We start from the raw sequence: 12,969 nt of genomic DNA, 5'->3' as shown, positions 1-12,969 counted from the left end.
CTGCTCCCGACACCAGCCTCTGCAAAGAAAGCCCGCGAAAGTGAGTTTAAATACTCACTGAGTCTCCGCTCCCAACATCAGCCTCTGCCATTTAAAACTGTGCCATTAAGTGTATATTACCTCTCTCTGTTCTTTCTGCTAAAATGCATCACCTCACACTTGTTTATAGTTAGGCTGCTTACGTTTCTTGTAGATCCCTCCCCCCTTTCTAGTTTGAAGTCTTTGCCACCTCCCTATTTACCCTTTCCGCTAGGACACGGGTCCCAACCCGGTTCAGGTGGAGGCGTCCCATCAGTACAGCTCCTTCCTGTCCCAGAACTGGTGCCAGTATCCCATGAAAAGGAACCCCTCTTTCCCACACCAGCCCTTTAGCCATGTGTTAAATCTCCTGATCTGTCTGCTTCTATGCCAATTTGCACGTGGCTCGGGCAATAATCCAGAGATTATTACCCTCGAGGTCATGCTTTTTAATTTAGAGCCTAACTCCTGAAACTCTTTCAACAGGGCCTCCTCCCTGTTCCCACCTATGTCGTTTGTTCCAACATGGACCATGGCAACTGGATTTACCCTCTCCCTTTCCAAGTTCCTCTCCAGCCGCCGTGAGATATCCCTTACCCTGGCACCAGGTAGGCAACACACCCTTCGGGATTCATGTTCTTGGCTGCAGAGGACGTTGTCTATCCCCCTAATTATAGAGTCCCCTACTACTACCACATTTCTATTCCGCTTCCCCCCCCACCCCCTTGGACAGCCTTCTGAGCCATGGTACCTTGGTCTTCATTGTGGCTGTCCTCCCTGCAATCTTTCTCCTTGTCCTCACAGGTAGCGAGTACTTCCTACCTGTTGGACAGGACCAGTGTCTGCAGGACATCCTCAACCACTCCTAAATCCCCGCTATCCGTCTCCCTAACAGTCACACCCTTCCATTCCTGAACCTGTGCTTTCCTCTGGGGTGAGAGTGTATTGTGGATAAAACTGTCCAGAAATTCTTCCCCCTCCCTTATGTGTCAGAGTGTCTCCAACTCGCACTCTAGCTCAATGACTCTGAGCCGGAGAGATTCGAGATGGAGACATCTCCTGCAGATGTGTATGCTCGGGACAGTCTCGCTGTCCACAAACTCCCACATACTGCAGTCCAGACACACAACCTGCCCTGCCATATCTTAGACTAGCCTTATTTTATTTATTTAATTAGTTAAAGTCCTTATTCAATTATTATTTATAGTTATATTAAATAGTTTAACTAGTTAAGCTATAAATTTAATACAGTACGTTATCGTTTTCCGCTCCTAGTTTAAACCACTGTCCTAGGTTACAGAGGAAAAAAAACCTTAATACTCACCAACCAATTACCTACCTGCTGTCCTGTGACGTCACTCTTCGTTTTTTGGGGGGGAAATCGTCGACGGTTCAGCTGCCGCTGGTGTCTCCAATCAGGTCGGTGCTGTTTCCCCCGCTGTTTTATGTTCAGCTCCTGGTGTCTCCAATCAGGTCGGCGTTGTTTCCCCCGCTGTTTTATGTTCCATCACTGGTGTCTCCAATCAGGTCGGCGCTGTTTCCCCCGCTGTTTTATGTTCCATCGCTGGTGTCTCCAATCAGGTCAGTGCTGTTTCCCCCGCTGTTTTATGTTCCATCACTGGTGTCTCCAATCAAGTCGGCGCTGTTTCCCCCGCTGTTTTATGTTCCATCACTGGTGTCTCCAATCAGGTCAGTGCTGTTTCCCCCACTGTTTTATGTTCCGCCGCTGGTGTCTCCAATCAGGTCAGCGCTGTTTCCCCCGCTGTTTTATGTTCCGCCGCTGGTGTCTCCAATCAGGTCGGCGCTGTTTCCCCCACTGTTTTATGTTCCATCGCTGGTGTCTCCAATCAGGTCAGCGCTGTTTCCCCCACTGTTTTATGTTCCATCGCTGGTGTCTCCAATCAGGTCAGTGCTGTTTCCCCCGCTGTTTTATGTTCAGCTCCTGGTGTCTCCAATCAGGTCAGCACTGTTTCCCCCACTGTTTTATGTTCCATCGCTGGTGTCTCCAATCAAGTCGGCGCTGTTTCCCCCGCTGTTTTATGTTCCGCTCCTGGTGTCTCCAATCAGGTCGGCGCTGTTTCCCCCGCTGTTTTATGTTCCATCGCTGGTGTCTCCAATCAGGTCGGCGCTGATTCCCCCGCTCTTTTACGCTCCACTCCTGGTGTCTCCATTCAGGTCGGCGCTGTTTCCCCCATTGTTTTATGCTCCGCCATTGGTGCCCCCAATCAGGTCGGTGCTGTTTCCCCCATTGTTTTATGCTCCACTCCTGGTGTCCCCAATCAGGTCGGCGCTATTTTCCCCCGCTGTTTTATGCTCTGCCGTTGGTGCCTCCAATCAGGTCGACGCTGTTTCCCCCGCTGTTTTATGCTCCGCCGCCGCTGGTGTATCCAATCAGGTCGGCGCTGTTTCCCCCGCTGTTTTATGTTCCGCCGCTGGTGTCTCCAATCAGGTCAGCGCTGTTTCTTCCGCTGTTTTATGTTCCACCGCTGGTGTCTCCAATCAGGTCAGCGCTGTTTCCCCCGCTGATTTATGCTCCGCCGATGCTGGTGTCTCCAATCTCGTGGCCAATAAGGGGGGAAAATTCAGCTGTTTGCGCCTCCTGTTAGCGCCTTAAGAGGGCGCTAATGGGGCGCAAAGCAACTAGCGCCCGGGCGTGGCGATGTTTGCGCTGCTCGCGAAATTAACTAGACATTTTGCGGCGCCGCTAAACACTACCGCCACGATCTCCTGCGCCGGCAAATCGTGATGTCGGTCGAGTGCGCAACGCCCCGGTAGCGCCCCAGACCGGATATTGAGTGGCGCCCCCTGCCTTACCGCCTGCCGCTAGCAACGACAGGTTGAGGGGAGCATTTTGCAGTCAGAAAGGGACTGGGGGAGCGCTATTTAAAGGCGACCGCTTCCTGCCTTTTTTTGTTGGTGATATTTTTGCACCACACATTCTGAGAGAGAGAGACTTCTGGAGAGATTCAACGCTGTGTGAAGGAGTTTTGAGTACTGAGCAGCACTTTACAGGTTCATTTTGATTTGCCCTTCCTTGCTTCGCCAGCGCTCTGAGGTAGCGCCTCACTCCTTGGCCTTTGCACCTTAAGACAGGTTTGAAGCACCTGATTTAGCGCTCCAATCACCTCCAGGGGCGATAAAAGCCAAGTTTGCCGCCGGAGGTGATAATTAGCGCCAGGCGCTAAACTTTGCACACGGTCGATAATGACGCCCCAAACGGGGCGATTCTGAATTTTTCCCCCTATGTTCCTTATTGCATTGGAGATAAAATGCTGAATTAAACAACTAATTTTTCAGTACTTTATCTAATCCTCACTTCTGTACACACAAGTCCATTAATACTGTCTGATCACTCCTTTAATGAAAGGAAAACACATTTCTCCTTTTATCTTGGAAAGGTCAGAGGACCAGCTGTATATCTGTTCTTTGTCAAACTGTTAATAGCAAGACTCAAATTGCCTCTCCAAGGATATTTTTTTTCTACTCAAACCCCATTCATTTTAGTAGAAGCTCTTTCATCTGGTGAAAGCAAAAGGTTATCCCTGACAATGTGCTGGTGCATCTTTCAATTTTGCCAGTCAGTAAAGATGAGCAAACCGTTGAGACTACACTTCTTTCACGCACACATTCCTTGTTCTATTCTAATCCCACCTCTTACCTTTCAAATATATTTTTGAAAACTAAGAACATTGGTATTTTAACACAAAATGTTATATGAGGAATTATAAATATAAATTCCCACATGTGGTTTAGTAATTAAAAAAGACTAAATAGTTATTAACTTTAGCAGACTTGAATGCAAAGCAGTGTTTCCCCATTTGGTACTCGCTCCTACTTTGTTTATATAAAACTAGTGAATGGAAGAAACCAAGCCCACTTGCTTTGTAGACATTGTGCAAACGTAAATACAATTGTGGACACACTGAAGCATTTGTACTTTTAAGAGCACCGTGAGATCCAAATCAATTTTCAAATCAGTCATATTTACAGGGAAAAGTAAACATTTAAGAACAAAGTTTAACCTCCCCCAAACTCCATTCCCCCACCCTGAGTATTCCTAGCTGTCTTTATGTTTGTTACCTCAGTTCCTTTATCCTTCTCTTTCTACACACAGTGGATATACTGCTCCCAGGAATCCTGCTTTCACTCAGTACAGTACCTAAAATTAATTCTACATGGAAAGGAGAGGAATTATTCTCTGCTGATTTTCCAATATGAGAAATCTCCATGTCATTAGGGTGGCTGATTATTAAAGGAATAATTGGCAGAGTTTATCCACTAAACTCGTTGAAGATCCATTCTCAAATGCCACAGCCTGTCATCTGTAAAGTAACTTTGTCAATTTAATTTATTTTCTTTAGTGCATAAGTGGAACACTTCAGATTTATGAAGACAATAGGGCCGCAAAAATCCCCCTCTTAGCTCCGGCATTTAAGGCCAATTTTGGCAGAAAAATGACAGCCACCTTGCTTCTGGCCACTTCCAGTTGGGGCCGCGGCAGTGGCCATTCTAGGCAGGTCGGTAGCACGGCCATTGCCTGTGTTCAGCAGAAGAATGCTAATGAGGCAGATCGTGACGTCAATCAGCATGCAACACTGATTTGACGCACGACCTGTTATTTTGGACGTTGCCACTCGACTGCACGTCCTCTCCAAAGCACGCACAGCTGAACGTGCGTTCAGCTGCACGAGGGACCCTCCACCAGCAATATTTAAAGGGATCATCAACAACTTGCAAGTAACTTGCTTTTTGATTTCTGCTGGCTTTGTGTACATTTGTGGAACTGTTTGGAGCTTTCTTCAGTTATTTAAAGTTGGTGAGGTGACAGGGAGTGGTGCTGCATGTGGAGAAGGCCTTGCTTCTGATCTCAAAGGTTATGCTCAGACCACTTGCTCCCAGTCACAGGGGCTCTACTTGCAGTCCCCCTCACGCTGGAGCATGACAGGGAGATGGAGCAGAGGCAGCAAAGAGGACAAGCTGCTCACAGAGGGAGGAGGAGGAGGGGCAGCAGGGCTCTCAGCAGGAGGCCTTACCCAACTAGGGTCTTCCAAGAACACTTCTCCTACATGTACTTAAGCCAGTAGCAGTGCATTCGGAGGCTCCGCCTCACCAAGGAGCTAGTCACAGAACTCTGCCACCTCCTGCAACCAGACCTGTAGCCTCAGAGCAGGATAACGATGTCACAGCCAGTGGCCCCCAAGGCTACCGTGGCCCTGAATTTTTTTGACACCGGATCTTGACACCGGATCTTTCCAGTCTGGAGCAGGCATCTCCCAATTTGTTGTCCCTCGCTGCATCCAGGAGCTCACAGAGGCTCTGTACTCCAGGCGAAGGGACTTCATTGTCTTCTCTTTGAACAGAGAGAAGCAGGAGGAGCGCACATGTGGCTTTGCCAGGATATTGAGCTTCCCCATGGTGCAGGGCGCCATCGACTTCACACATGTAGCTTTGCGGGTGCCGCATACCAATCCTGAGGTGTACCGCAACCGCAAAGGCTGCCACTCACTTAATGTGCAGTTGGTGTGCGACCACGCCCAGTGCTTCCTGATGGTGAATGCCAGTATCCTCGCAGAAGCATGATGCCTTCATCCTGCGACAGTCCGGTATGCCAGCAATCTTCCAGCCACCACGTTGTACCTGAGGGTGGCTGCTCGGAGACGAGCTATCCACTCAACACCTGGCTGATGACTCCCCTCCGCATCCCAGTACTCATAGCCAGTAATCATTTTAATGACAGCCATGCTGCCATGAGGAACCTCATCAAGCAGATCATTGGGGTGCTAAAGCAGCTTTGACCATTCAGGAGGCGCCTTCCCGTACACACCGGAGCGGCTGTCCCATTTCGTGGTGGTCTGCTGCATCCTCCACAACTTGGCCATCATGAGGATGCAGCCCTTGGCACCACTGGTTCCACAATCACCTCAGGAGAAGGAGGAGGAGAAGGAGGACAACAAGGAAAGGAGGAGGCAAGCAGCAAATCCCTGTTCCAGACAGGCTGTCAGTGAGCGCCTCATCAGATTCCGGTTCCAATGAATGAAACCTCAGATCCCCGTTGCTCAACACTTCCCCACCTTCCCATCCCTCTGTCACAGAACAACACAGTGTTCTCTTGGGCACAAAGCTGAAATCAAATCCACCACAAAACAAACATTCCAAACATAATTTATAAATGATTCAATCCAATACTACATAACAAAGTCAACTAATCATCCGTGTGCATTCCCTCAGTTTCTGTCTTTCGTGTTCCTTTGTCTATTCTAATGCTCCTATGCAGTGCTACCCCAGTGGCTGCACCATGTCTGGTGGAAGGCTGCTAACTTTCCATGGGGGTCACTGCAGATGACCTTGCAGGACAACCTCAAGCAGCTCTAGGCCTAGAAGGCCCGATTGTAGACTGCACCATCTCAGCATGGGCAACAACAGTCTGGGCTGGCTGGCTGACAGGCAGCAGCAAAGGCACTGGTGGAGTGGCAGTGATGGGAGTACGAATGCTGTCATCCTGAGAAAGGACAGCAGATCCACGGAGCCACTGCCACTCCCCTGGGGTGACGCCTCAGCATTCCGAGCCAACTGTTGGAGGACAAGCCCCTTTGCACACTCAGCCACGATGGCATCAGTCTAAGCAACGTGGCAGCGAGCTGAAACTGCATGAGAGCAGTCTGAGCTTCCAGTGCAGAAGGCAGATGTTGGGTCACTTCTGCTTATGCTGCAATGGAAGGTGCGACATCGCCCATCACACTCAACATCACGCTTGGGTCCACAAGTGTTCTAATGGATTTGCCCATCACTTCCATCCTGGAAATCACGGACTCCAAGCTTCACGCAAAGCCCGGTGCAATGTTGGAGCCGAACTCCTCCATGCTCCTTGACAGTGACAAGAGACTCTCTGGTAGGCCTGCCATTGCACCAAGTATTTCTGTGTGCATGCCCATCACCCTTCTTGTGAAGAACACCCTATCGAAGTCCTTGTCTGAGTCCTGAGCAGCAGAATCACACAGAATCACAGAAACCCCACAGTGCAGATAGAGGCTATTTCGGCCCATCGAGCCTGCACCGACACATATCCCTCCCGATCCCCATAACCCCTACACCAACACATATCCCACTCTATCCCCGTAACCCCACGTATTTAATCCCCCTAACACTAAGGGTCAATTTATCATAGCCAATCAACCTAACCCGCACATCCTTGGACTGTGGGAGGAAACCGGAGCACCTGGAGAAAACCCACGCAAACACGGGGAGAATGTGCAAACTCCACACAGACAGTCACCCGAGGCCAGATTCGAACCCGGGTCCCTGGCGCTGTGAGGCAACAGTGCTAACCACTATGCCACCATGTGCCCATGTGTGCGAACTCGCGGTCCGGGGAGATGCCACCCGAGCTGCCCTTTCCCCCTGGCCTGACTGTAGCCCACTCATGCCCGGTGACTCACCACTTGCAGATCCCGCCTCTGTACTACCCTGTAAATTTCGCGCAATGCCATTTTCTGAGCTGGTGCCTGGAAGTGTCAGATCGAGTGACAGTGCCTCTTCTTCTCCATCACTGTCCTCCTTTAGTTGGTCGAGGACTGGCTGGGCTGCTGGCAGTTCTTGAGTATGTGAAAGGAGAAAGGCACAAGGGTCGGGTTGTGGTGAGGGATGCGGGGGGGGGAGCAAGATGCGCATGCTTACACCATTAGCAGCCTGTAAGTGAGAAGAGATTGTGCAATGGCGGAAAGTGGAAAGTGAGAAGAAGGATTAAGTATGAGCATACCATCATCAGCAATGCTTTCAACCTCGCCGCTCACCACGGCCTCAGTGACGGCCCCTCCAATTATCTCCAGCACAGTCTCTTCCAGCGCACTAAGGTTCTGCAGACGTGTTTCACCGCTGCCTGTCTGCTGCTGGTTATGGCGGTTGTGAGCCACCTTGGCCTGTATGAAAGGGAAATGTGTCAGTGAGTGTGGTGCAATGTGTTTGGGTGATGTGGCTGTCATGGTTGAATAGGTGACATTGTGTGCAAGGTGTGAGACGTGGGTATTAGACTTGCAGCAGTGGTAATTGTGTGAGGGTGAGGTGAAACTATGATTGTGAGGTTTGAGTTGTGATTGCTAGAGATTGTTGGTAGGTGAATGATGGTGTGGTGCATTGAGCAGTGTGTGAGGCTAGTGGTGCAGTTGGTGGGATATGGCATTTGAAGATGCATTCACTTACCTTGACCACTCGTGTAAGGTCATTGCTTCTTGTGGCACTGGATCCAGTTCCTGGTGACACTGACGGCTTGCGATTTCTCCTCCCACTGCCTTCTGGCGTTCTGTCTCGAAGGTCTTTTGTACTCCTGCTGGTAGAGGACCTGTCTTCTACTGTGCACCTTCTAGACCAAGGCCTCAGGTGCTGCATCTGAGAAGCGCCTTGCCCTTTCTCTTCCCTACTACGACATGGCTGCATCCACAGTTACAATGAGGTGCTTCTGCAACAAAGCCCCTCCCCTTTAAGAAGTGCATGGAGCCTAGGCAAAATTGGCCCCCCTCTTGAGCGCTATAATAGGCAGACAGTAAGAATTTTGTGTGCTACCTGCACCACTTTGAGCGGGCGGGAAGAGCGATCTGCCTTCACCCATTTTGGGCCAAATCCAATTTCACCCCCTAGATGCTTAGGATCTTTGAGGCCTACAAACTTAGAGAAATGTATTTGCTTCAATATCTCATCCTTAAGTCATGTCCTTGGAATGAGTGACCATAACATGGTTGAATTCCATATTCAATTAGAGGGTGAGAAGGTTGGATCTCAAACAAGCGTGCTAAGCTTGAATAAAGGAGACTATGAAGGTATGAGAGCGGAATTGAGTAGAGTGGATTGGGAAAATAGATTAAAGGGTAAGACGATACATGATCAGTGGTGTACATTCAAGGAGTTATTTTACAACTTCCAAAAAATATATATTCCACTGAGAAGAAAAGGGTGTAAAAGAAAAGACAGCCATCTGTGGCTAAGTAAAGAAATTAAGGATAGTATTCGACTAAAAACAAGGGCATATAAGGTAGCCAAATCTAGTGGGAGGATAGAGGATTGGGAAAACTTTAAAAGACAGCAAAAAATAACAAAAAGATTGATTAAGAAAGGGAAGATAGATTATGAAAGTAAATTAGCAAAAAATATAAAAACAGATAGTAAGAGTTTTTATAGTTATATAAAAAGAAAAAGGGTGGCTAAAGTAAATGTTGGTCCCTTAGAGGATGAGACCGGAGAATTAATGGTGGGAAATATGGAGATGGCAAAAACACTGAATGAATATTTTACATCAGTCTTTACAGTAGAAGACACTAAGAATATCCCAACACTGGACAAACAGGGGGCTAAAGGGGGGGAGGAGCTAAACAAGATCAAAATCACTAAGGAAGTGGTACTCGGTAAAATAATGGGACTCAAGGCGGATAAATCACCTGGACCTGATGGCTTACATCCTAGGGTCTTGAGGGAAGTGGCGGTAGGGATTGTGGATGCATTGGTAATAATTTTCCAAAACTCCCTGGACTCGGCAAAGTTCCCGGCAGACTGGAAAACTGCTAATGTAACACCCTTATTTAAAAAGGGCAGTAGACAGAAGGCTGGAAACTATAGATCGGTTAGCCTAACATCTGTGGTAGGTAAAATTTTGGAGTCCATTATTAAGGAGACAGTAACAGGACATTTGGATAATCATAATTTAATAGGACAAAGTCAGCATGGTTTTATGAAGGGGAAGTCATGTTTGACAAATTTGCTGGAGTTCTTTGAGGAAGTAACGTATAGGGTGGATAAAGGGGAACCAGTGGATGTAGTGTATTTAGACTTCCAAAAGGCATTTGACAAGGTGCCACACAAAAGATTATTGCTTAAGATAAAAAATCACGGGATTGGGGGTAATATTCTGGCATGGATAGAGGATTGGCTATCTAACAGAAGGCAGAGAGTTGGGATAAATGGTTCATTCTCAGACTGGCAATCAGTAACTAGTGGTGTTCCGCAGGGGTCAGTGCTGGGTCCCCAACTCTTTACAATCTATATTAACGATTTGGAGGAGGGGACCGAGTGTAACATATCAAAGTTTGCAGATGATACTAAGATGGGAGGGAAATTAGTGAGTGAGGAGGACATAAAAAAACCTGCAAGGGGACATCGACAGGCTAAGTAAGTGGGCAGAGATTTGGCAGATGGAATACAATACTGGAAAGTGTGAGGTTATGCACTTTGGCAGGAAAAATCGTAGAGCAAGTTATTATCTTAATGGCAAGAAACTGGAAAGTACTGAAGCACAAAGGGATCTGGGGGTCCTGGTGCACGAAACTCAAAAGGTTAGTATGCAGGTGCAGCAAGTGATTAAGAAGGCCAATGGAATGTTGGCTTTCATTGCTAGGGGGATAGAATATAAAAATAGGGAGGTATTGCTTCAGTTGTACAAGGTATTGGTGAGGCCGCACCTGGAATACTGCGTACAGTTTTGGTGTCCATATTTAAGAAAGGACATACTTGCTCTCAAGTCAGTACAAAGAAGGTTCACTCGGTTAATCCCGGGGATGAGGGGATGGACATATGAGGAGAGATTGAGTAGATTGGGACTCTACTCATTGGAGCTCAGAAGAATGAGAGGCGATCTTATTGAAACATATAAGATTGTGAAGGGGTCGGATCGGGTGGATGCGGGGAAGATGTTCCCGATGATGGGTGAAACTAGAACTAGGGGGCATAGTCTTAGAATAAGGGGCTGCTCTTTCAAAACTGAGATGAGGAGGAGCTACTTCACTCAGAGGGTGGTAGGTCCATGGAATATACTGCCCCAAAAAGCTGTAGAAGCTACATCATTACATAAATTTAAAACAGAAATAGACAGTTTCCTAGAAGTAAAGGGAATTAAGGGTTACGGGGAGCGGGCAGGAATTTGGACATGAGTCTGGGTTCGGATCGGTCATGGTCCTGTGGGTAGCGGAGCGGGCCCAGGGGCCGTGTAGCCTGATCCTGCTCCTATTTTGTGTGTCTAATTCTGTTAGATTCAGGAGATGGTTCTGTGATAGTGGATTGGCGGTTAGGATCAGATCAGCCATGATCTTATTGAATGGCGGAGCAGGCTCGAGGGGCCGATTGGCCTACTCCTGCTCCTATTTCTTATGTTCTTATGTTCTTGTGGTTTGGCAGCTAACTGCAAATGAATCATAATATGGGATTGTCAAGAGATCTAAACTACAGTGGTTCTGATATCCCATTACTACCTCTGATGGTTTGGATTTCCTTTTTTTTATCACAGGGATATTCAATAATAGACTCTCGACATGTGTCTTGTATGGCTTTCAAGATAGCTTCATAGAGAAGGATTCTGAGCATCACTTTGTGGCAATGTCACCCAAACAAAGGAACAAAGGATCATAATTATTTTTGTTTTTGTATCCTGTTTTCTGCGCAGATACAGGAATCTAACTGACATAATACTGGGGGACAAGAAGAAGCTTTCTGCACAAGAGAAGTGTTGCCTCATCCTCCAGCAAAGTAAATTACAGGGCTGGCAGGTCAGTGACTGTAAAACTGTGATCTATGCTTGTTTGTGGTGACTGTATTACAACCAGCGTGTCAGTGAGGCAGAATGACATGTCTGTACCATTAAATAAATTGAAATAGAAAACTTGTTACCCTGAAAACATGAGTCCAACATTTAGCTGATATTGATTCTGCTGTTGATGAACTCATGCATATAAGGGCCGACTCCCAGATTGAGGGCTGCATAAGGCGTGCTGACAGGGAGCACTGGTCAGGAAATCAGGGGCCCACAACCTCTGATTTTCTGCCTATTTGTTTAAATGGTGTGGTAGCCTGGTGGTTATGGTATTATACTAGCAACACAGTGCTTATGAGTTCAAATCCAACCATGGCAAGTTATGAATTCAATAAATCTGGTCATTTGTGGGTTGGCACCAAAAAAATGACCATGAAAGCTGCTGGATTGTTGTAAAAACCCAACTGGTTCACTAATGTCCTTCAGGGAAGGGACCCTGCCACCCTTACTTGGTCTTGACATCAATGTGACTACAGTCCAACACTATGTGGTTTACTCTTAATAATGTCAGGGCATCTTGGGATGGTCAATAAATGCTGCCTTGATAGCATCGGTCACATCCCAAGAACAGCAAAACAATCTGGAGATTTCCTGACCAGTGCTTGCCGGGAACAGCTGATTGAGCAGTCAGCCTTTATAATGGTGCAGTCAATACAAATTTGTGGGATTTAGTATAAATAATTGCATAAATTTCACCAAACATGGAACCGGCCACAGTTTAGTATCGTGCAGCATTTCGATTTTTAGAGGTTTCATTTAAAGTTCTATTGGGAAAAATGAACAGAATGTGTAGTGTGTAGAAAATATTTAAGGGAATCATTTTACTACAGTGAAAATGCACCGTCCCCTAAATGAGATTCCTATCTGCATTGTTCCATTAATGATATTTTTTTTAAATTAAGGAAATTCTTTTGATTCAATTGTTGGTTATTTGTCTTGATCAATTCTTTCTTTCAATGAAAATCTAAGGGTAGATTTTGCAAGACTCTGCTCCCAGCACAGAGTCTCGCTTGACAGGAGTATGGAGCGGAGAATCAGGCATGAAGGTCAGTGCTCATGGAACTCCTGATTTTCCGATGATTAACATGAATCACCGGAAAATCGTGAGTGTCACAGTTCGGTGCATTGACTTCGGCACCCAATGTTCTAAACGGTACTTCCGCCAAACAGGACTGGAGCCTCAAAAAATTTACATCAATTGTTAGCTTTCTCCTTGCTAAGTATAAAATTGAGTATTTTTCCGCTGTGTGAGAGTTTCTGCAATTGTTTCCGTTCCATTCTCACTAAAGTTTGTTGTCTAATTCTGGGATTTGAGAAGCTTTATATTTAAAGTGGTGAGCACTATCAGAGCAAACTTGCTTTTAGTTTTACTGTGAATTTTAGAC

At 47.0% G+C, this 12,969-nt stretch overlaps 1 protein-coding gene across 1 annotated transcript in view; it reads left to right on the top strand.

Annotated features, from left to right (window-relative positions):
- The window catches only part of LOC147111559 (unconventional myosin-XVI-like), a 254,585-nt gene extending 243,003 nt beyond the window's left edge, over positions 1 to 11,582 (top strand). The window contains exon 11 of the mRNA XM_085999900.1: positions 11,438 to 11,582. Coding sequence (XP_085856026.1) covers positions 11,438 to 11,582 — 145 coding nt within the window. The remainder of the gene's footprint in view (positions 1 to 11,437) is intronic.
- Positions 11,583 to 12,969: the final 1,387 nt, after the last annotated feature.

The sequence above is a fragment of the Somniosus microcephalus genome, chromosome 10 (assembly GCF_052327205.1).
Source record: "Somniosus microcephalus isolate GS21.2 chromosome 10, FLI_Smic_1.0, whole genome shotgun sequence".
Taxonomy (NCBI): Eukaryota; Metazoa; Chordata; class Chondrichthyes; order Squaliformes; family Somniosidae; genus Somniosus; species Somniosus microcephalus.
Note: the sequence above shows the minus strand (reverse complement) of the source record. Positions and strands in the feature narration are given on the sequence as shown.